At 36.6% G+C, this 25,293-nt stretch overlaps 2 protein-coding genes across 5 annotated transcripts in view; one reads left to right on the top strand and one right to left on the bottom strand.

Moving 5' to 3' along the window:
- Positions 1-15,721, top strand: part of FBXL5 (F-box and leucine rich repeat protein 5) — a 40,293-nt gene extending 24,572 nt beyond the window's left edge. The window contains exons 9-11 of the mRNA XM_039468091.2: positions 291-1,016; positions 8,001-8,149; positions 14,933-15,721. Coding sequence (XP_039324025.1) covers positions 291-1,016; positions 8,001-8,149; positions 14,933-15,009 — 952 coding nt within the window. The 3' untranslated portion in view covers positions 15,010-15,721. The remainder of the gene's footprint in view (positions 1-290; positions 1,017-8,000; positions 8,150-14,932) is intronic.
- Positions 15,722-19,827: 4,106 nt separating this feature from the next.
- Positions 19,828-25,293, bottom strand: part of CC2D2A (coiled-coil and C2 domain containing 2A) — a 134,657-nt gene continuing 129,191 nt past the window's right edge. For 3 of the 4 annotated variants that reach the window (XM_003927449.4, XM_010338138.3, XM_010338139.3), the window contains 3 exons: positions 24,352-24,410; positions 21,929-22,106; positions 19,828-20,143 (listed from right to left, as the gene is read on the bottom strand). In XM_003927449.4, coding sequence (XP_003927498.2) covers positions 19,955-20,143; positions 21,929-22,106; positions 24,352-24,410 — 426 coding nt within the window. In that variant the 3' untranslated portion in view covers positions 19,828-19,954. Of the gene's footprint in view, positions 20,144-21,928; positions 22,107-24,351; positions 24,411-25,293 lie in introns of those variants that run through there. The other variant, XM_074395913.1, reaches the window with a different exon arrangement.

Here is a 25,293-nt window from a genome sequence, read left to right as displayed (position 1 = left end):
TTACTTCTGCTGATTACTTTAAGGATAATAAACTTAAGTCTTCCCATTCTTACCCTTCTCACGTCCTACCCTTCTGTTAGGTTAGGAATACTTTGATTTTCTAATTACTCTCATTGAGTGTTTGTATTCCTAGCACCAAGAATAGTGCATTAACAATAGATATTCAATAAATACTTAAGTGATCATATTAGATGTAAAATCTTTCTTCTAGTTTTTATCTACATACATATAGTTAAATGCTTTTGAAAAATTTAACAATATTCATTAATAGTCTTGTCTTTTCATTATAGCTGGTCTTGGCTTGGTTGCTGCCAGAGTCTTCGGCATCTTGATCTGTCTGGTTGTGAGAAAATCACAGATGTAGCCCTAGAGAAGATTTCCAGAGCTCTTGGAATTCTGACATCTCATCAAAGTGGCTTTTTGAAAACATCTGTGAGCAAAATTACTTCAACTGCCTGGAAAAATAAAGACATTACCATGCAGTCCACCAAGCAGTATACCTGTTTGCACGATTTAAATAACAAGGGCATTGGAGAAGAAATAGATAATGAGCACCCCTGGACTAAGCCTGTTTCTTCTGAGAATTTTACTTCTCCTTATGTGTGGATGTTAGATGCTGAAGATTTGGCTGATATTGAAGATGCTGTGGAATGGAGACATAGAAATGTTGAAAGTCTTTGTGTAATGGAAACAGCATCCAACTTTAGTTGTTCCACCTCTGGTTGTTATAGTAAGGATATTGTTGGACTAAGGACTAGTGTCTGTTGGCAGCAGCATTGTGCTTCTCCAGCCTTTGCATATTGTGGTCACTCATTTTGTTGTACAGGAACAGCTTTAAGAACTATGTCAGCACTCCCAGAGTCTTCTGCAATGTGTAGAAAAGCATCAAGGACTAGATTGCCTAGGGAAAAAGACTTAATTTACTTTGGGAGTGAAAAATCTGATCAAGAGACTGGCCGTGTACTTCTGTTTCTCAGTTTATCTGGATGTTATCAGATCACAGACCATGGTCTCAGGTGAGTTGTCAGTTCTAGAATATTAAAAAATAAATGTGTTCTCATTTCCAATTGGAATATAAAAATTTGGCTGGGTGTGGTGGCTCACGCTTGTAATCCCAGCACTTTGGGAGGCTGAGGCGAGCAGATCATAAGGTCAGGAGTTTGAGACCAGCCTGGCCAACACAGTGAAACCTTGTCTCTACTAAAAATACAAAAATTGGCTGGGCATAATGGTGGACGCCTGTAGTCTCAGCTACTTGGGAGGCTGAGGCCAGAGAATTGCTTGAATCCAGGAGTTGGAGGTTGCAGTAACCCAAGATCGCACCACTGTACTCCAGCCTGGGTGACAGGGTTGCCGTTTCACTCTAATGAGTTTCTTTTGCTGTGCAGAAGCTCTTAAGTTTAATGAGATCCCATTTGTCTATTTTGACTTTTGTTGCCATTGCTTTTGGTGTTTTAGTCGTGAAATCCTTGCCTATACCTGTGTCCTGAATAGTATTGCCTAGGTTTTCTCCTAGGGTTTTTATGGTGTTAGGTTTTATGTTTAAATCTTTAATCCATCTGGAGTTAATTTTTGTGTAAGGTGTAAGGAAGGGATCCAGCCTCAGCTTTCTGCATATGGCTAGCAGAAGCTCATAAGTTTAATTAGATCCCATTTGTCTATTTTGGCTTTTGTTGCCATTGCTTTTGGTGTTTTAGTCATGAAGTCCTTGCCTATGCCTATGTCCTGAATAGCATTTCCTAGGTATTATTCTAGAGTTTTTATGGTTTTAGGTCTTATGTTTAAATGGTTCATCCATCTGGAGTTAATTTTTGTATAAGATACAAGGAAGGGATGCAGTTTCAGCTTTCTGCATATGGCTAGCCAGTTTTCCCAACACCCTTTATTAAATAGGGAATCTTTTTCCCATTGCTTGTTTTTGTCAAAGATCAAATGGTTATAGATGTGTGATGTTATTTCTGAGGCCTCTGTTCTGTTCGATTGGTCTATATAACTGTTTTGGTACCAGTAACATGCTGTGTTGATTATTTCTGAGGCCTCTGTTCTGTTTCATTGGTCTATTATCTCTGTTTTGGTACCAGTACCATGCTGTTTTGATTACTATAGCCTGTGGTATAGTTTGAAGTCAGGTAGCATGTTGCCTCCAGCTTTGTTCTTTTTGCTTAGGATTATCTTGGCTATGTGGGTTCTTTTTTGGTTTCATATGAAGTTTAAGGTGTTTTTTTCCAATTTAATTACGTGGGCTTGATGTTTTAAAAACTAACCCAGAACTTTTTTAAATTTTATATAATTAAAAATTGATTTCAAGAGCAGTCAAAATTTTGATGAGTCAATTTTTTTTTTTTTTTTTTTTTTTTTTTTTTTGCTTGCTTTCAAAGAATTTAGAAACTCTTCTAGTAAAAGGTTTTGGAAAACACTAGAGGGGAGCACACTTTATTTAAAAGCAAAATTGTAAGGTTTTATTTGAATACCAAAGAGTTTCCTTCTCCACTTCCTGATAAGGCAGAGAGTTAATTTCTTAAATTTGAAGAAAAACAGAAAAAAGGTTTTTGGTTGTCATTTTGGGATATGATTTTTGACACTTTATTAACAAATTCTGATAGTATCAACCTTAGAACAAAGTAGATAGTTCACTGCTGTTGGGGTTGGAAATAAACTACACTTCTTCTTTAGGGTTTTCATGAGTAATAGTGAAGAGCTTGCACATGAAGTATTCTTGAAAAAAAAAGTTCACATTTGAATTGAAGGAAAAATTCATTTGGGAAACAAGGGAACACATAGGATCTGTTTTATCTGTGGCTACTTGAAAGAGTCTTGTCTGAGTGCAGATTCCCTCATTTTAATTAAATCTTGAGTCTTTCTAAACATTTAAATTTTGTTGAGCACCTACTATAGTTCTTGCACTGTTGTAATTGCTAGAGATCTAGAGTAACTAGGACAGTTCTCTGACTTCATGCAGTTTATAATCTAATGGTAGAAATAGACAGAAAACAGTATGAGTATGTTTTGAAGAAAAGTAAAGTAGAGGTATAAGATAAAGAATAGAGAGAATGCTACTTCATGTTTGATGAACCAGGAAAGGCTTCTTTGTAAAGAAGCAGACATCTTTTGAGTAGAGATAAATAGATGAAATTAGGGCATTCTGTGTACATTTCCTGAGAGATTGTGGTTTCATAGAATGAGTTGGAAGTCCTTCTTGTCAATGTTTTGAAAGAGTGTTTTTTTCTTTTTTTAGACTGGCTCTGCCACCCAGGTCTTAATGCAGTGGTGCTATCATGGCTTACTGCAGACTAAATTTTCTAGTTTTCCTCTCACCTCAGCAGCCCCCTTCCCCACCACTGCAAGCAGCTGGGACCACAGTCATGTGCTACCATGCCCAGTTAATTTTTGTGTTTTTGGTAGAAATGGGGTTTCACCACGTTGCTTAGGCTGGTCTCAAACAGTCCACCTGCCTTTGCTTCCTGAAGTGCTAGGATTACAGGCATGAGCTCCCACATCTGGCCCTGTTTTGGCAGCATTTGAGAAAGGTTGATTTTTTAAATGTTTAGTAAAATTCATTAGTGAAACTATTTTGTTTTGGTCTCTTTGTTGAGAGGGTTTTGATTCATCTTGTTATAAGGCAATTCAGATTTTCTGTTTCTTCTTGATAAGTTTGGGTATTACTTGAGTTTCTGGATTGTGAGTACTATCTTTTAATTATTTTCATCATTATTATTTTTAGTCTCATTGTGTTGCCTGGGCTGCCTTCAGACTCTAGGCACAAGCAATCTTCCCACCTCAGCCTCTTAAGGTATAGTTGGGACCACAGGCACGTACCACCATGCTGGCTTATTATTATCTTTTTAATTTCCATTAAATTAATGGTAATGTTCTCTATTTTGTTTCTGATTTTGCTAATTTGTGTCTTCTCTTTTTTTCTTAATCTAGCTAAAGGTTTGTCAATTTTGTCGAAAGTCTCAAAGAACAAACTTCTAGTTTTGTTTTTCTTAATTATTTTTGCATTTATCATTTTAAAAATCTTTGCTCTCATTTTTATTGTTTCTCTCCTGCTGCTTTTGGGTTTAGTTAACGTTTCCTTTTCTAATTCCTTTTTTTTAAAAATTTCCAACTTTTTTTTTTCTTTTTTTTTTTTTTTGAGATGGTGTCTTGCTCTGTCCCAAGACTGGAGTGCAGTGGCGCAATCTTGGCTCACTGCAACCTCCGCTTCCCTGGTTCAACCAATTCTGCCTCAGCCTCCCGAGTAGCTGGGACTACAGGCATGCGTCACCATGCCCAGCTAATTTTTGTATTTTTAGTAGAGACGGGGTTTCACCATGTTGGCCAGGATGGGCTCAATCTCTTGACCTCGTGATCCAGCCGCCTCAGCCTATCAAAGTGCTAGAATTACAGGCGTGAGCCATATATTTCCAACTTTTTAAGTTCAGGGGTACATGTGCAAAATCGGCAGGTTTGTTACCTAGGTAAATGTGTGCCATGGTGGTTTGCTGCACAGAGCATCCTGTCACTCACATATTAATCCCAGCATTTACTATTCTTCCTGATCCTCTCCTTTCTCCCACTACTGCCATCTGTCAGGCACAGTGTGTGTTGTTTCCTCCCATGTGTCCATGTGTTCTAATCATTTAGCTCCCACTTAAGAGAACATGCAGTATTTGGTTTTCTGTTCTATGTTTGTTTGCTAAGTATAGTTTACCAGTTTGGTAGTATGGTAGTTCCAGCTCCATCCATGTCTATGATTGATGGATATTTAGGTTGATTCCATGTCTTTGCTGTTGTGAATAGTGTTGAAATGAAAATATGCATGCATATGTCTTTATAACAGAATGATTTATATTTCTTTGGTTATATACCTAGAGGAATTGCTGGGCTGAATGGTATTTCCATCCCTAGGTCTTTTGAGAAATTGCCATGCTGTCTTCCGCAGTGGTTGAACTAATTTATACTCCAAACAGTGTAAAAACATTCCTTTTTCTCCACAACCTTGCCAGCATCTGTTGTTGTTTGACTTTTTAATAATTCCATCCTGGGAAAGAGGCAGCTTGCCATTGCAGGCTCTGTGAGACAGCTGAAAAACTGTGAGTGCCCAAAGTTTGAATGGGGAGGTGTCCACCCCTGAACATACATCCTCACTGGGGAACCTGAAGGTCCAGATAAAAGGAGAAGGATTTGACCATACCTGGAGCTGAGATGAATTTAGAGAGTTGGGCAAAATATAGGGTTAGAGGAAGCAGTGGGGAGATCCCTGTGGCCATTCTTGGTCCCCAGGGAAGTCATTTCTGACTTTATCTTGCAGGGGTCCTTGGGGAGGGCTGTCACTGGAATTGGGGAAAGACCACAGGGAGAAGGAAACTTCCAGCTGTATTTTCTAACATTTTCAACTGAATGGGAAGTTTCCTGGACAGAATCTGGGAGAAGGGATGAAAGAAGAGTGCAGATAGGAGCACAGAAGCCAAGGCAGGCAGAGTCATGAAACCTGAAAGCCCTGCTTGCTTTCTCAGTGGGAAGGCTTGTAGCCTGGGGCAGCATCTCAGCCCTGCTCACCAGCTGTCTGGTTGAGGGGATGATGCTGTTGGTGGGGCATGGTGGGAGTGAGACCTGCCTTTTGGGCTGTGTGGGAACTGAGTGAGGCCTGTCGCTGCTGGCTTTCCCTCACTTCCCTGGAGACCTGTATGACAGCAGAGACAGCCATAATACCCCTGAGAACATAACACCATCAGCTTGAGAACCATACCCTAATCCCACACAGCAGCCACAGCAAGCCCTGCCTAAGGGTAGTCTGAGCTCAGACATGCCTAACCCTGCCCTCACCTAGTGGTGTTTACTCACCTGGTATCCAAAGACAAGGGACGTAATCTCTTGGGAGCTCTGTGGCCCTGCCCACTTCCTGAGAAACCTGAATACTTATCCCAGGTGACCCCTGCAGTGTAGCAAGCTCATACCCTCCCTATACTGCAGCTGAAGTTTTTTTGAAAGCAGCACCTCCTGGCTGGAGCCTAACCAACACACTAAACAAAACTACAAACAAGGACCCTCACAGAGTCCACTTCACTCTCCTCCTGTTTCCACTGGAGCAGGTGCTAGTACCCATGGCTGAGAGACCTGAAGACAGATCATGTCACAGGACTTATTGCATACACTCCCCACTACCAGCCTGGAGTCTGGCAGCTCTACAGGGTGGCTAAACCCAGAAGAGAAATAACAATCTCTGCAGTTTGGCTCTCAGGAAGCCCCATCCCTAGGGGAAGTAGGGAGAGCACCACGTCAAGGGAGTACCCTTGTGGGACAAAAGAATCTGAATAACAGCCCTTGAGCCCTAGGTCTTTCCCTCTGACGTAGTCTACCCCAGTGAGAAGGAATCAGAAAAACAATTCTGGTAATGTGACAAAACAAGGCTGTTTAAAACCCCCAAAAGAACACACTAGCTCACCAACAGTGGATCCAAATAAAGAAGAAATCTCAATTGCTAGAAAGAAGAAATTAGGTCAATTATTAAGCTACTCAAGGAAGCACCAGAGAAAGTGAATACAAACTTAAAGTAATTTAAAAAAAAGTTACAGGATATAGATGGAAAAATCTCCAGAGAAATTTATAGCATAAATAAAAAACAATGTCAACTTCTGGAATGAAGGACACACTTGAAGAAATGCAAAATACACTGGAAAGTCTCAACAATAGAATTGAACAAACAAAAGAACTTCAGAGCTTGAAGACAGAGCTTTCAAATTAACCCAGTCTGACCAATAAATAAATAAATAAATAAATAAATAAATAAAATGGGTAAAGCTTCCAAGAACATTAAATAAATAAAATGAGCAAAGCCTCCAAGAACATTAGGGTTATGTTAAATGGCGAAACCTAAGGATAATTGCTGTTTCTAAAAGTTTGGAAAACATATTTCAAAGAATAATCAAGGAAAATTTCTCTGGCCTTCTTAGATACCTAGACATCCAAATACAAGAAGCACCTTTTAAATTTATCCTATTTATGTAAATATTGCTTTTATTCTAGTATGTGTCATTAGGTTTTACTTTTTATTGAAATGTAATTCACATACCATAAAATTTATTGTATACACTTCAGTGATTTTTAGTATATTTACAAGGTTGTTCAGCCATTCACCACAGACTAATTCAAAACATTTTCAGCATTCCAAAAAGAACCCCATACTTATTAGCAGTCACTTCTCATTCCCCTTTTCCCCAGCCTTTGATAACCATGATTTGACTTTGTGTCTCTGTGGATTTACCTATTCTGGAATGGTAATATTAATGGAATCATTCAATATGTGACCTTTTGTGTCTGGCTTTTAAAAATTAAGCTTATGTTTTCAAGGTTTATGTACATTATACTATGTGTCAGTACTTTGTGGCTGCAGAATATTTTGTATGTTATACTATGTGTCAGTACTTTGTGGCTGTAGAATATTTAATTGTATCAATAAACCACATTTTATTTATCCATTTATTAATGAACATTTGGGTTGTTCCCACTTTCTAACTATTATAAATAATGCTACTGTGAACATTCATGTGCAAGTTTTTGTGTAAATGTGGTTTTAATTGTTTTGGGTATATACCTAGGACAGGAATTGCTGGGTCATATGCCAAGTGTATCTATAATTTTTTTAGAAACTGCCCAGCTGGTCATTAAATTTTAAGCTTCACTAATTTTCTTGATAATTTTTACTTACACAGTCTGGCAGGAGAATGAACATTACAACTCCAGGGTTCAGTACTTGCTCTAAAAATTGAGTTACCATGATGTTTTTATAAAGAGAGTTTTATAGATTTTTTTTTTATTGGCTATAAGGAAAAATATAGAATATTTTCTGAGTTCAATGTATTTCTGCCTAAGGATAAGGTTATCAGTGTTTTACAGAAATTCTTAAACTTTCTCATTACCATATTGAAAAGTATGTAAAATAGTGGTTCAGTGGCACATAGGAATACAAACTTTTTATAGATTAATATCTTCAAATTGTCAAATTATTTTTCTTGCAGGGTTTTGACTCTGGGAGGAGGGCTGCCTTATTTGGAGCACCTTAATCTCTCTGGTTGTCTTACTATAACTGGTGCAGGCCTACAGGATTTGGTTTCAGCATGTCCTTCTCTGAATGATGAATACTTTTACTACTGTGACAACATTAACGGTAAAGCCTTTTAACAGTGCGATAATTTTGAAGGAATTAATTTAAAATTTTTTAGCAGTTCTAATAATTTTTCCATTTAGTTTTCTAGATTTCTAATTACCAGACTGTCTTACTTTCAGATTTAAACTTGATAAAATTTTAAAATTATATTTTCATTAATTAACATCTTGAAAGGTAAGTTTTTCTTGCAGTTGTTTATTCTAAATAGCTGTCGTGTCAGATTTTTGAGGCATGGAATAGTTTAATAAAAAATGGTAAGTTAATAGAAATACTAAAATTCTTATTAAAATTTTTGGGTGTTCCTCTAGAGTTTTATAGCACTCGTTAAGAATTTAGAACTATTGATGTTCTAGATACACTGACTTCTTAGACTCATTTTTCTTGTAAAACAGCTTTGTCAAATAGAGAAAAATGAGGACTTTGGTAATGTGGACTTCCAGAGTTTCTGGATCTGATGTCAAATAAATCTTACTGAAGATTGAGGGGTAAGGGTAGTATCTATTATTGAGAAGAGGCTGAGATGCTTAAGACATGACTAGAATTTCTGTAGTATTTTGGAAATTGATTCCTGAATCTACTTTCAAAAATCACAAGAAATATTTCTTGATTTTTTTTTAACATATTCTGTCCTACAGTGGGCTAATTAAACATTCTTTTTCAAAGTAGATTCAGTGCCTTTTTGCACATTTGATAGTCAATGGTAGAGACTGAATTTCCCAGAAGCATAAATAGCTGCTCTTCTGTTAATAGTAAGCAAATCAATCTCCTGTATATATAACTGGAGAAAATTTTAGATGAGCCAGACTACTATGTACCTGTCTTTTTTTTATATTATGTCCTATTGTCTTTGAGTGCCCTGTTCACCTTAAGATGACAGGAAGATCAACAGAATTCTTCTCAGGCAGAACAATTGAGAGGAATCAGGAAGACTAGAGGGAGTAATGACATACCAGAAAGTAGAGAAATTAACAAATCTGCTATTTCTCAGATTAGATTTTCCTTAAAATATGTAAGACGAAACAGGAGATTGCAGCTTTCTTATTTCTGGAATCACATTGTTATGCAGGAGATGACCTCTCATGTTCTTGATACATCAACACTAAGTTGGACACTTCTTTGTTTTCTGTTACCTTCTGAGTATAATCAAGGAATGGCGAAAGTGAATGTCATCATAGTTGGTGAAAGTGAATGTCATCGTAGTTGCAACATGCTAAGCTTATGAAAACAAAATGTGATTGATGCAGTGAAGCAGTTACTTTTGTAGATGCAGTGGATTTGAGAAGGGAGTTTTGTTTTGTTAGCATAAACTTACTTCATTGTATGTTTCGTGCTATAGTTCCTGAGGTTTATAGGACATATTATCAAGAGTTACTAATAAGCAATTATTTTTATAAGAAAAATTGTATTTGTATGTTATACTTGACTTTTTCATATTGATTTCAACATAGCTTATGCTTGAGAATAAATCTCACAGTCAAATTCATTGTATTTATTTTTGGGTAGAGGAAGGGGACTGGGTACGTCCTTATTTTGTGTTTGTGTGTTTTTAAACTTTGATATAATTTAGATGATATGATAATATTAAATACTTAAAATCTTTTGCACTTTGTCCTTATGAATTTCCTCTAAACTGGTTTTGAATATATAGTTTCAAAGGAGCTATTATATTCTTTTTGTTGAATGTAAACATTTTTTGGATAAACGATTGATTTTTTTAAGTAAATGAATTGTAATGAAGATATCTGATTTTGAAAGTTTTGAAAGGAAATTACAGTGCTTGTATAATCCAATATTAACTCTCCTTTTATAGCTTACTGAAGCATGATTTGGGGGAATGGAAAGCCTTTAAAATTTACAGGGTGACTTGTTATATAACTTGGTGTCTCAGAGTTCCACATAGGTTGTTCTTAAAGCAGTGCTCTGTTTCAGTCTTTTCATTGAAAGGATATATGGACAACCTAGAAAGTATTAGAATGAGGTTGTGTTGTATCTAGTTTTACAAGATGACACTTGATCCAATATCTTTCAAAACAGTTCAGCTTGTACAGTAGATATTCAATGAAAGCTGAGGGGCCTCCTTGTTACTATTTTTATTATTTCTGAAAGTAGTCAATGTGTTTCTGTTTTGTTTTGTTTTGTTTTGTTTTGTTTTGTTTTTGTTTTTTGAAATGGAGTCTCGTTCTGTTGCCCAGGCTGGAGTGTAAGGGCGCAATCTTGGCTTACCACAACCCACACCTCCCGGGTTCAAACGATTCTCCTGCCTCAGCCTCCTGAGTAGCTGGAATTACAGGCGCATAGTACCACACCCGGCAAATGTTTATAGTTTTAATACAGACGGGGTTTCACCATGTTGATCAGGCTGGTCTCGAACTCCTGACCTTGTGATCTGCTTGCCTCGGCCTCCCAAAGTGCTGGGATTACAGACATGAGCCATTGCGCCCGGCTGTCAATCTATTTAATATGTGGTGTTAGAGCAATGGAGAAGTGTATTTAGGTGACAAATTATATTTCAAATATTTGAAAGTAACATTTAACTAAAAATATACTTTTTAAAAGAAAATCTATATAGTTAACTATCAGATTACTAAATATAAAAAAGTAAATACTGATAAACATTAGTCATTAAGTAATGCATGATAAGTAAAGCAGAATGATCTGTTTTCCAAGCACTAGCAGAGATTTTGGAGAAGATAAATTAGTTATCATATATTCAAACAGTGACTACCTTCAGCAAGACACTGTACATAAAGTGTGTTGATATAAAATGCAAATTTAGATTATTCTGAATGATTCTTTATGACTTTTACATTTATTTGATAAGATTTGAATATAAAAGACTCCTTAGCCATAACATTGAAAAAAATTCTTTAACATTTAAGACGTGTTAAATAGAATGGCATAGTTTTAGTGCCGTGAAGGACATTTGAACAATGATAGAAAATAAACTTTTTTACTGATTTGCATTTCAATGTATGTATAATTTATAAATGAAGATAGATTAGCTCATAGTTTTGGAGGTGACACAGTCTCAGATGATATGCTCTTTTATGTTTCTAATTTAAGTTAAAGAGGAATAAAGGTAAGTGAAGGTAAGTGCAGATATACAGCATAAGCATAAGTAATATACTTAGAACCCAGTAAAAACAAGTTATTTAATAATAAAAATCTGAAGACATAATAGCTAACCTTATACTTCCTTTCATCTAATACTTAAAAATGCTTTCTTACAAGATTATTCTTTACCATACATTTAAGTATTTTAATGATTATTTATGTTTTTCTATTTTCTTTATTATTCTTTAATATAATTTAGGTTTCATATATCTTAACCATTTGGGTTCTTTATCATACATTGAGATGGAAGTTTGCTGGTGATAAGTCAAGTATTTAAAGGGAACTACCTTGTGAATTGTCTGTGTCTATTAAAGCGTAGCTGTCTACCTGAGATACTAAGCAATCCATCAATATCTAAGTCGTATTTCTTTCTAATGCTCCCTCACCTTTTCTGTTGTCATTTATTCTGTTATCCATTTATTCTCTTTTCTGAACAGTCCTGTGTTACTTAAGGATTTCACTGTTAATGTTGCTTATACTTCTCATGCTTTGGAAAGTGCTAGTCTCCTGTTTTCTACAATGTGATAACTGAATTTAAAACAGTGCTTGTCTTCATTTTTGTTTTGGCTCAGGCTTTCAGCAGATCCTTTAATGGATGCTGTCACTTTCATAATTATTGGGATCAGACACCAGTAACTGCTCCATTATTAACCTTATGAGAGGATTATAGTCTTCAATCATTTAATATTACAGTTACTGGTTAAGTTCCTATAGGGTTCTTTAGACAGATTCTCCTTTCAAATTTGAGAACAATATATTAATTCTCTCTTTACTCTGTTCACTTAGAATCTCAGTGAAACTAAGTTCTAGTGAACTTAGTATGTGTTCAGAGTTCTTGCTTATATTCATGTAAAATGTGCCTACCCAGTGAGTGGGCACATTTTATATCAGCATAAACAAAACTTTGTTTTGTGATATAAATGAGATACTGATGGTAGGATTCTGCTTTTTACCTAATACAGAGTGAAGACTTTTATTCCTACATTTCTTCCCCCATTATCTCTCCCACCATCCTTTAGACTTCAAGAGCAAAATGACCCAGGTAGCTAGGGTGGAAACTGAGCATGTGGACCCTACATATTTTGGGGAGGATGGTGAAAAACTGTGTCTTGTCTGAATCTCTAGGAGAATAGCTTTCTGTTTGTTCTCTTGAGTCTCCTTTTTACTTTATCCTTTGAAAATCAGTTGTCTACTTCACTTCCATTGCTTCCAGATACGGCATATGATTTTTCTTAGGCTGCTGTTGAAATTTAGCATAGTATTTCTCCTTTACCTTTCTGTCCTTTTAAAAAATAGGAGTATAGTAAGTCCTCAGTGTTGTCGATATGTTGTTGGAGACTGACTTTAGAGAAAATATCATACAGGAAATCCTCAAATAGTATCATTTCATTTAATGATGAAAACAAAACAGCTAGTTTCATTATACATTATTTTGCTTAGCATCACGGTTTCTAAGAACCTATCAATGATGTTAAGTGAGGACTTGACAGTATAGATGTTTTGTGGTATTTGAGGGAGTTGCAGTTTGGAAAAATTACATGAGAGTCTTTATGTCTCTTCTTATTTCTTTTGAACAATTTAGAATGGAATTTTAATCTGATAAAATGATAATCAGATCATTTTGGCAAAGCCCAATGAATCAGGCATGTCTTCATGGACTAAGGATCAGAGCAGGGGAATGGCAGTGAGGCAGGGCTTGTGTCTTGAGGAGAGGCACTAAGTGATTGGTAGACAAAACAGTGAGCAGTGTAAGGAGTGAGGAAAGACAAGCTAAGAAGGGGACACTGGGTGGTGCACAGTTGGTAAAGCTGGCAGTATATTCAAAGGAAAAACTTGGTGAAAGATTGGCAGTGGGAGAAGAATTTCAGATCATAGAGTTTCTTCTCAGGGCATTTTTAATAAGTACTCAATATATACTAAAACACTTTATCTTGCATTTGTAGTTAAGATTAATGTTTATCTTATTTTAAGGGAAAATAATCTTAATAAAATGCTGCTCATGGATTTTAAATATTTGACATATTTAACTTTTCATTTAAAGACCAGAAGAGATTGTTATTTTGATTAGATAAAAATTAGCTTTAGTACTTTATATTTAAAATAATTTTAAACTCCTTGCTATGGAAAAATTTAAACATATAAACAGTATAATATAACGAATCCTTTGTACCGTCAGCTTCAGCAGTTATTAACCTGTGGCTAGTCTCATTTCATCTATATCATTTCCCATTCCCATACCTGTTCCCCTATTAAGCTAATCACAGATGTCGTATCAACTTAAAAATTAAATGTGACTGAAAGCATAAGCTATTGTAATTGCACATATTTGTGTAATGTTATAGTTTCTTTCCTTAAAGATATGTTACCATTTCTGTAATATGTGAACACTATACTTTAATGAGTATAGTTCTTAAGAAATTTGCCCTTTGTATTTTGTATGTGCCACTTGGGGAACATAAGGAAAAGTTAAATTTCTGGAAATTAATGTGTTTTATGTGTTTAGTTGCAAGTAATTATTATGGTAATATTAGCCTAGTTGCTTTTCTTTTTCTTTCTCTCTTTTTTTTTTTTTTTGGTAATTAAAAGCTATTTTAGAAAAAAAAGTAGATTTAAAATGTGTTTCTGAGTTAAACTAGATATCACCCCAGAGTACTGTGATTTTTCAATTATAATCCATTTGATATATTCTGCAGCAAAATTATATTTTATGTTATAGTTTTCATTTTATACTGTCCTTTATATCACAAGTGCAAGTATTTTGGTTGTTCTAGTTGATATGTAGAGAACTAATTAACTGCTCTTTATTTGTTCATGGTGCAGACATACTGAAAGACTTCAATATACTTGAAACAGTCTTTTCCACATTTGCCTGCTTTTATGAAAATATCATTCATTCAAAGTACTTAACATTTGAATATGTGCTATGAAACCTCTTCTTTGATATTTTCTAATTCTTAGCTTTGTTCCCTAATGGATCTTTTATTTAGTGCCTGGGTAGCATATTGTGACTGGGATAAAATGTCAGTTATTCCACATATATTTTATTATTATTTGTAAGTTAATGGTAATTTTTACTGTCTTAGATAAAGTTTAATTGATCACTCATTATATATTTAATTTTGGAAAATAATTTCATCTAATCCTACTATATATATAGATATTTTTGGCTACAAATATTAAATAAAAATATGGCAAATATATTAGGTCTATGTTTATATAGTTTATTTTTCTTCAAAATTTGAATATATTTATTATAATTGCTCAATACTGAATTATTTAGCTTATCAATTACAGCTAGGGCTGTTTTTGCCTTTGTTTCATTTCTAGGGTGATGTTCAGATTTTTAAGAATCTATTTTTAAGTTAGCTTTGCAGTCTTGCTTCTGTGGATTGTCTCCGTTCAGTTTTGGGTTTTTAAATTGTAAAGTTCTTGCTAAAAATTAATTTTTTCCTTTCTTCCACTTACCTTTTGGACCAGGAAGGATGTATTAATTAAAGTCAAGCTGCTATTGGTGATCTTTGTGTCTGAATAAGTTTTTATGCACTCACTTCCATGATATAAATGTACTGCTAGTAAAACCATTGAATGTTTTAGCTCCTTCAGAAGCAAAATTATTTTTATGTGATCTCTAAGAAATTCCTCCTTTCACATTTTTCTGTTTTCATACAGGTCCTCATGCTGATACCGCCAGTGGATGCCAGAATTTGCAGTGTGGTTTTCGAGCCTGCTGCCGCTCTGGCGAATGACCCTTGACTTCTGACCTTTGTCTACTTCATTTAGCTGAGCAGGCTTCCTTTCATGCACTTTACTCATAGCACATTCTTGTGTTAACCATCCCTTTTTGAGCGTGACTTGTTTTGGCCCATTTCTTACAACCTCAGAAACTTAATTTACTAGTGAATTGTAATGTTTCTCTTGCAAATTATACTTTTGTTTTAGAAAGGGATTAGGTGTTTTCAGAAGAGTGAGAACAGTCTTATCAGATTTCTTTTAAATGAAATGCTTTAAAGAATGTTGCTAATGCCATGTCATTTAAAGTATTTCATAGATTATTTTGGGTTTTAAAATCCATAGGGGTTATTGGTTCTCTTTATACGTTAACACTGTACCAAGCTTTGCAGATCTTTTTGGACATACATGTCTGAAAACTTATTTTCAAAGATAGCACATTTTGGAAACTAATCTCTTTTCCATATAAATTTCCTTTTATTTGAACAGTTCTCAGAAGGCCAATTCAAACAAACCCACATTTAAGATTCTTTAGGATTATAGAAAAACTGGCTTCTGGGTGTTAGCTCAGTGAGCTAGGAAAGCACCAATCCATAATTGTTTTCTTTAAGAATACCTTGTTCTCACCACTGTCCCTATATCGTCAAATTTGGGAGAGATTTTTAAAAATACCACAATCATTTGAAGAAATGTATAAATAAAATCTACTTTGAGGACTTTACCAAGTAATACTGTTGTGCTGTGATTTTTATTATAAATCTCAATCCAGGTTTACTTTAGTATAGAATAGGACCAAATAATTTGTTTTGAGCTTCCATGAATGCATTATCTTGACAAATAGTTTTAGACACATACTGAATTTTGTTGAGCTGAATTTTCTTTTTGAAATTATTCAGTAGTCAAAATTTGAATCTGTAAGTTTATCTACATTGCTCTGTTAAAAGATCATGATGGAGACCTGCCACCTAGAAAGGCGCATACTAGTGCCTTTAAGTTCAGTTTTATGTCATGCTATGTGGAGCTTCATGTCATGAAGAAGAAAATGGCATTTTCCCGCCTATCGATAGGCGTATGTCATTTTATTGTGCTTCACTTTATTGCACTTTGCAGATAATGCCTTTTTTTTTTTTTTTTTTTTTTTTTTTTTTTTTTTTTACAAATTGAACGTTTATGGCAACTCTGTGTCGAGCCAGTCTATTGGTGCCATGGTACGAAACATGGCACCAATAGACTGGTTCCCTTCATGTCTCGTACATTTTAATAATTCTTGGAGTATTTCATTCTTTTTCACTATTATTAAATCTGTTATGGTGATCTGTGATCAGTGATTGTTGTTACTATTGTAATTGCTTTGGAATGCCATGAGCTGGGCCCTAATAAGGCAGAGAACTTAATTGATAAATATTATGTATATTCTGATTGCTCCACTTACCAACTGTTCTGGTCTCTCCTCAGACCTTCCTATTTCTAGAGACACAACAATATTGAAGTTAGGCCCCAGTTAATAACCTTGTGGTGGTCTTTAAGTGTTGAAGTGAAAGGAATAGTCATGTCTCTCACTTTATTTAGTTTTGGAGATGGAGTTTTACTCTTGTTACCCAGGCAGGAGTGCAAATGGCATGATCTCAGCTCACGGCATCCTCTGTCTCCCAGGTTCAAGTGATTCTCCTGCCTCATCCTCTCAAGTAGCTGGGATTACAGGCATGTACCACCACGCTTGGCTAATTTTGTATTTCTGTAGAGATGGAGTTTCTCCATGTTGGTCAGGCTGGTCTTGAACTCCCGACCTCAAGTGATCCTCCCGCCTCAGCCTCCCAAAGTGCTGGGATTACAGGCTTGAGCCACCATGCCCAGCATTTCTCTGACTTTAAATCAAAAGCTAGAAATGAGGCTTAATGAGCAGGACACGTCAAAAACTTAGGCCCATATCCATGCTGCTTCTGCCAAACAGCCAAGTTGTGAATGCAACAGGAAAGTTCTTGAAGGAAATTAAAAGTGCTATTCCAGTGAACACCCAATAATAAGAAAGTGTAACAGCTTTATTGCTGATAGGAAGAAAGTTTTAGTGGTCTGGATAGATGAAAAATTCATGGCTATGAAATTCCCTTAAGCCAAAGCCTAATTCAGAGTAAGACCCTAACTTCCTTGAATTCTATGAAAGCTAAGAGGTGTGAGGAAGCTTCAGAAAAGTTTGAAGCTAGCGGAGGTTGATTCATGAGGTTTAAGGAAAGGAGGCGTCTCTGTAACAAAAATGCAAGATGAAGTAGCAGGTGTTAATATAGAAGCTGCAGCAAGTTATTTAGAAGATCTAGGTAGCTAAGGTCATTTATTTGAAAGTGGCTGCGCTAAAGAACAGATTTTTCAGTGTGTAGACAAAACAGCCTTCTACTGGAAGAAGATCCCGTCTAGGTCTTTCATAGCTAGAGAGGAGAAATCAATGCCTGGCTTAACAGAACAGGTGGACTGTTAACATTAGAGATTGATGTAGCTATTGACTGTTGAAGAGAATGTTCATTTGCCATTCTGAAAAACCTGAGGCCCTTAAGAATTAGGCTAAATCTACTCTGTGCTCTATAAATGGAACAGCAAAGCCAGTATAATAACACATCTGTGTACAGCATGGTTTGCTCACCATTTTAGGCCCACAGTTGAGACTTACTGCTCAGAAAATAAGACTTCTTTCAAAATATTACTGCTTATTGACAATGCTTCTGGTCACCCAAGAGCTCTGATGGAGATATACAAGGAAATTAATGTTTTCATGCCTTTAACACAGCATCTATTCTGAAGCTCTATGCAGAATTTACTCCTTGGATCAGAAAATAATTTTGACTTTCAAGTCTTATTAAGAAATACATTTTGTGCCGGGCGCGGTGGCTCACTCCTGTAATCCCAGCACTTTGGGAGGCCGAGACGGGTGGATCATGAGGTCAAGAGATCGAGACCATCCTGGTCAACACGGTGAAACCCCATCTCTACTAAAAATACAAAAATTAGCTCGGCATGGTGGCGCACGCCTGTAGTCCCAGCTACTCGGGAGGCTGAGGCAGGAGAATTGCTTGAACCCAGGAAATGGAGGTTGCGGTGATTGGAGATCGCGCCATTGCACTCCAGTCTGGGTAATGAGCGAAATTCCGTCAAAAAAAAAAAAAAAAAAAAAATACATTTTGTAAGGCTATAGCTGCCATAGATGGTGATTTCTCTGATGGATCTGGGCAAAGTAAATTGAAAATATTCTGGAAAGGATTCAATTAGAAGGATTCACCATTCTAGATGCCATTAAGAATATTCGTGATTCATTGGAGGAGGTAAAAGTATCAGCATTAACAAGAGTTTGGACGAAGTTGATTCCAGCTCTCAGTGGATGTCTTCGAAGGGTTCTAGACTTCAGTGGAGGAAGTAACAGCAGATGTTAAAATAGTAAGAGAACTAGAATTAGAACCCCAGTATGTGACTGAATTGCTGCAATCTCACGATAAAACTGAAATGGATACAGAGTTGCTTATGGATGAGCAAAGAACGTTACTTTCTTGGTCGGGTGGGGTAGCTCACTCTTGTAATCTCAGCACTTTGGGAGGCTGAGACAGAAAGGTTGCTTGTGTCCAGGAGTTCAAGACCAGCCTAGACAACATAGAGTGAGGCCCTGTCTCTCCAAAAAATAAACAATTAGCTGGGTCTGGTGGCATGTACCTGTAGTCCCAGCTACTTGAGAGACTGAGGTTGAAGGATTGCTTGAGCCTAGGAGGCTGAGGCTGCAGTGAGTCATGATCACACCACTGCACTCTGGATGACAGAGCAAGACCCTATCTCAAAGTTTTTGGAGATGGACACTACTCCCTGTTAAAGATGCTGTGAACATTGTTGAGATGGCAACTAAAGATTTAGAATATTACATAAACAATTGATAAAGCAGTGGCAGAATTTGAGAAGACTGACTCCAGTTTTGAAAGAGGTTCTGTGGGTAAGATGCTATCAGATAGCTTCATGCTACAGAGAAATCATGAAGAGTCCATCAATGCAACAAACTTCATTGTTGTCTTATTTTAAGAAATCTCCCAGCCACCCCAACCATCAGCAACCACCAGTTGCCAATCAGCCAGCAACATCAAGGCAAGACCCTCCATCAGCAAAAATTACAACTTGCTGAAGGCTCAGATGGTCATTAGCACTTTGTTATTTAACAAAGTATTTCTGAATTAAGGTGTGTACAGTTTTGAGATATGCTTTTGCACACAGTACACTATAATATAGTGTAAACATAACTTTGCACTGGGAAACCAAAAAAAACTGATGTGACTCATTTTATTGCAGTATTTATTGCAGTGGTCTGGAACCAAGTGCACAGTATCTCTGAGGTATGACTGTACATGCAGACCTGTGTAAGATGAAGTAATCTTGCAGTCTAGTTCTTTGTGGAAATTTATTTGTTTTGCTTATATGGAGAGAGGAGGAGGAACAGTGATAAAAACTGGTAAACATTCAGTTCAGGCAAACTATCTTAGTGTTGTCTAAAGATGAAGGAAGAGTCATCTGATGGAATATAAATAACTCACTACTGCTTTCTATTTCAACTAACATTTGAATTAAACACAGCAAAGGAGGAGGAACTCTAAAGGCTCTAATGATGCTCTCTTTAAAGCTTTACCTTGCTTTAGGGTAAAACTTGGTAAGTTTGTCTGACTTTCATTCCATTGCTGTTAACATTTGTCCAAGTGAAAGGTAAGTACAAAGGCGTAGAGGCAGGAAGTACATAATGTACCCTACTGTGGGTAGTCTCAGTTGAATTTCAGGGTCAAGTGGCAGAGACAAGGCAGACTACTAAACAAAGCACTTACTTTGCACAGTTAAAATACATGATTATTTTATTATTTGCCAATATGTTCTGATGTGATCCACATAATTTTAAATCTCATATCCTAAGTGTAGTTTTTAGGTGATAAAAAAAAGTACAGTGAAAAAAAATTACCTGTTACGTATAAGGGAGGCAACATAGATCCAAACAGACAAAACGTTTTTGGGGTATGGGTGTATGTATACAGCTAAAGCAAATTCAACATTAGGAACATCAATATTATGTACTCCAGTACTATATACAGCGTCAATTAAAGGCTTCACTTCAGAATAAGGCATGTGAAGAGGAAATCCAGAGAACTGAAGGGAGAAAAACATTTGTAGTCATTAGTGAAGTTTGAAGATTTAATATATTTTTTCCTATGTAAATGTATGCAATTCTTAATATAAGTCTTCTGGATTTCAGTTATTGTATTTTTCTACTCACCTATTTATTAGCAATACAGAAAATAGAATTGCTTAATATTCATTTTGTTTTCCTTGCTAGCATGTAGGTGTATAAGCCACCTGTTAGTCACCCCATCACTGTTCCCTTCCCTCTTTTTGATAGTACTTAATATGCATAGTAACCCATGTAATTCCAGAGACCTAAGTACCTGAGTTAAACTAACCAATACATTTCTTTTTTTCTTTTCTTCTTCTTTTTTTTTTTTTTTTTTTTTTTTTTTTTTTTTTTTTTTTGAGACAGGTCTCACTCTGTTGTCCATGTTAGAATGCAGTGGCATGATCATGGCTCACTACAGCCTTGGCCTCCTGCTGGCCTCAAATGGTCCCCCCACTTTAGCCTCCTGAATAGCTGGGATTGCAGGCAAGCACCGCCATGCCTGGCTACTTTTTGTATTTTTTGTAGAGATGGGGTTTTGCTATGGTGCCCAGGCTGGTCTTGAACTCCTGTGCTCAACTGATTCACCTGCCTCAGCCTCCCAAAGTGCTGGGGTTACAGGTGTGAGCCATGGTGCCCAACAATAATTTTTGGCCCCTTGGCTACAATGATTGATCCACAGGGATGGACAAGTGATCAAAGGGAGTCTCAGAGCGAGTCTTGGGGAATTTAGGAATAATGGCACATTATTCTCCTGCTTTGGATGTGTGTGGAGATGTAAGTTATGGAAGTGTTCCAGCATTTGCTTCCATGAGGAAAACTAGTCTCAGGATGATGCCATCATATGGAGGGGAAGGGCAGAATGGGAAGACTTGCAGAAGAGTGGGACAGCCCTGATAGCTACCCTATAAGACAGGCGTCCCCAAACTATGGCCCGTGGGCCGCATGTGGCCTCCTGAGGCCATTTATCCGCGCCCCCTCCCCCCTCCCACACTTCAGGAAGGGGCAACTCTTTCATTGGTGGTCAGTAAGAGGAGCACGGTATGTGGCGGCCCTCCAATGGTCTGAGGGACAGTGAACTGGCCCCCTGTGTAAAAAGTTTGGGGATGCCTGCTCTAAGCTTTACTTATGTCAGTACATTCTCTATTGCTCAAGCCTGTTTGAGTTTTCTGATACTTGAACTAAAAATATCCTGGCTGAGACGTGCCTTTTAAGTTAAAGGATAAGTTGTACTCTGAATGATCTAATTTGACCTTCACACTGTTTAGCTAACAAGGCTTACTGTTAAGTCTTAGGAGCCTGCTTTCTAGGTTTTATCATCCAGCTATAGTATGTGAACATATAGCACTACCAGCAGGCAGTAGAGAGGAGTATATCATCTATTAATAACCACCTTTCTTAGCAATGGAAAACAATCAGTGTAAAATAATATTCTTAAAAAACTGCTCTAGGATGTTTTTGTCTTTATGCACAGTTGAGTCTAACATGATTTAGCCAGATATTTTCATTTTATTTGATACTTAACTGTATTTCATAAAAGATATTTTTCATGGGATATTTTTATATAAAATTGTGGTATTTTGCTATTTAGTGATTAACTATTGAGATTTAAAACATATAATCACAGTATTTAGTTTATGCTGCTTTAAATATGTATTTCTGGGAGAAACATAGGTCTTTTGATTCCGGAAATGTATTATTGGCTAATTTTCATTTTGACACAAGGAAATCCACAGTCAGTTTAGGATCCATTTGTAACATACCCTGTAGTCTCCCAGCTGTTTTAGCAGTTCTGCTCTGTGGTCATCTTCTACATCTTCTCCATGACTTTTTTCTAACAGAGGCAAGAAGTGACGCAGAGTAGAGGTACAATACCTATTCCACCGAGTCAGATGGCGTGGTCTCCAGTCCATGATTTTTTCTTTTAATATTTTTTCAAGCCTGGTCACAAAACATAAACTCATTTGTTGACACTCACTTTTCCCTTGTTAAAAAAATATGTAGTGGGGATTCAAATGATTGTATAACTACATTTTTTGCTGATGGAGTTGTCATTCTCCAGGCATAATATCTTATAATGGGCTGCCCCTGGGGATTCAAAATTAACATGAAATCCTGTCCTTCAAGGTTGTATATGAGTTGACATGGGAAATAGGCCTATAAATAGAAAGTATGTGTATTCTAAGAGCCGTAACAGATGCTTGAAATGTAACAGAAGGGAGCACTGAATGACTTGGGGATAGCTAGATTCAATAAATGCAGCAAAAGTTTATTATTATTAGTTTTTTTAAAGGCTGGGTCTTGCTGTTGCTTAGGCTGGAGTGTAGTGGTACAATCACATCTCACTGCAGCCTCAACCTTCTGGGCTCAAGTGATCCTCCCACCTCAGTCTCCCTGGTAGCTGGGACCACAGGTGCACACCACTGTGCCTGGCTCATTTTTTTTTTCTTTTTTGTAGAGACAAGGTCTTGCTATGTTGCCCAGGCTGTTCTCAAACTCCTGGGCTCAAGTGATCTTCTTGCCTTGGCCTGCCAGTGTTGAGATTACAGGTATGAGCCGCTGTGCCTGGCCATGAACTATTTTTTGAAATGTTTTATGACTGTACTCATTGATAGCATATATACAGACAGATGAATTAGACATAGGCATAAGAAGTGGGGCTTATGTTGAAAGCCTCAAATATTTGTGGGGCTGTTAGTGCCTTGTGATTTATTCACATCATGAACAGTGAATTTTATTTATGATGATGGAAGTTTTTTCTAAATTGCTTTAAAACTGCCTTTAAAATACCAACATCACTGAAACTTTATTTGTGATAAGTACAGGTATTGGGTTCATAGGGTGTGAAGTTTAAACATAGAATGAAGGAAAATAGCTACCATTTATTGAGCCATTTACCAGATACTGTGGTAAGTGCTTTCTGTACATTTTTATTTAATTTCAATCATAACCTTGTGAGGTAGAGAATATTGTCCTGTTTTTACAGATGAGGGGACAGTTTGAGGCAGGATAAGTGATTTGACTAAGGCAAAAGAGCTGGGATTCAAACTGAAACCCTGCTGATTCTAAAGCCTCTTGTACATTCCCTAACTAAATGCATGGGTTTAGAGACCTAGCTAGTGTCTCATTGTTCAATAATCATAGGGACCATTTGTTTTTTGGCACTTAGCACATCTTTGTTTTGGGTTTCAAAATGGTCTGCACAAGAAAGTATTTACGAATTGTCAAGCACTTATATTTCTCCAACACATGTTTATATTGGAGAAATATAAGTGCTTGACAATTCATCAATATAAAACAAAAAGGTTGTTTGGACATTAGTTCTAGTTAGGGATCTTGAATAAGGCTTTATGGAGAAATTGAGAGTAAACTGATATTTTCTAGTAATAATGCCTCAAGAGGTGTCACAGCTTAATACAGTAGAAACAGCACACACATCTTGAAATCAGAAAGACTGGGCTGGGCTCAGAAGCACCCTCTAACACTTAAAACAAGTATGTCGACCTCTCTGAGCATCAGTTTTCACATTGTGAAACTAGGAGAGTAAGTTCTGTTTTACAGGGTTATGAGAATTACAGGGACTCACATAGGCTCTTACTGACCTTCTCCATGTGTTCAGTTCATAAACTAGCTGCAGTTGAATAAGCCACTAATTGGACTAAAAGGGTATATTTAAGCTGAGGATTATGATGTGCCTCAACAAGACCTATAATAACGTGATGTTAAACTCCAATCCGAGGTGAAGTCTGTAGAAGTATGGTTTTTTTTGTTTTTTTTTTTTTTTGAGACGGAATTTCCCTCTTGTTGCCCAGGCTGGAGTGCAGTGGCACGATCTCAGCTCACCACAACCTCCGCCTCCTGCGTTCAAGCAATTCTGCCTCGGCCTCCCGAGTAGCTGGGACTATGGCCTTCCAAAGTGCTGGGATTATAGGGGTGAGCCACTGCACCCAGCCTAGAAGTACATATCACTGGTGTTCCACTCTAGTTAGTTCCACAGTGAGCTGATGCTAAAGGCCCTTTCTGAGCCATAGAGTTTAGAGATCACATCTGTACTTGGAATCTATAAATATGAATTCAAGTTAAATTACCTAAATTGTTTCACATTCATCCAGGCTGACAGTGCTTTAAAGTTTGGTATTATACTCCTAGTGACAGATTACATGTAGATTTATGGATATTATGTTACCTGTCTTGTAACTCAGCTGCAGCTGCTTTGTCTGAGTGCTGGTAAATTAACTCTTCAGGCTATGGAAGAGAAAACCGTTCAGAAAGTCTAAAAATCACCTACAGTTAATTTGAACAGCTGTACATCCTTTTAAAAATCTTTTAAAAAAATGAACTATCAGATATCAAGATACAGATAATATAATGCATGCTGATTTACTCATGACCCACTAGAAGTAAAACATCATAATATAGTGCTGTGTAGTTCTTTCTCAATTTCCTTTTTCTTCTCTCTCACCACAGAAGTAACCATGACCTGAATTTGTTTTAGCATTCCTTCATTAAACAAGTATGATTGCCTGCTATGTCGTAGGCACTTTTCACAGGTGAGGGGGATAGGGATTTTGCTATCAATAAATTTCCTGTCTTCATTAATACATTAATGCAATGTGTTTATGATTTACTACAGATGTATGTACCCCTAAAAAACATTTTATTGTTGTGCATGTTTTCTAAAGTTGACGTAATTGTTTTATTTTATGAATATGCAACTTGTGCTTTCTCCCTTAACTTTATATTCAGTGGCAGCAACAAACACTGGAAAGGCCAGGATATAGAAGGCTTCTTGAAAAGAAAGATTTCCATAGCTTGGGATTGGTGACATCAAAATTTATCCTTAGTGAAGAAATATTTATATATATTGATATATAAATAAAATATTGATATATATTTATAAAGTATATATATAAATAAAATATATATTGATATATATATTTATAAAAATATATGTTATATATATATATATTTTTGAGATGGAATCTCACTCTGTTGTTACTAGGCTGAAGTGCAGTGGCATGATCTCGGCTCACTGCAACCTCCACCTCTTGGGTTCAAACAGTTCTCCTGCCTCAGCCTCCCGAGTAGCTGGGACTACAGGTGTGCACCACTACGCCCAGCTAATTTT

Source organism: Saimiri boliviensis, chromosome 3 (genome assembly GCF_048565385.1).
Source record: "Saimiri boliviensis isolate mSaiBol1 chromosome 3, mSaiBol1.pri, whole genome shotgun sequence".
NCBI lineage: Eukaryota > Metazoa > Chordata > Mammalia > Primates > Cebidae > Saimiri > Saimiri boliviensis.
This window is presented reverse-complemented; position numbering and strand designations above follow the sequence as displayed.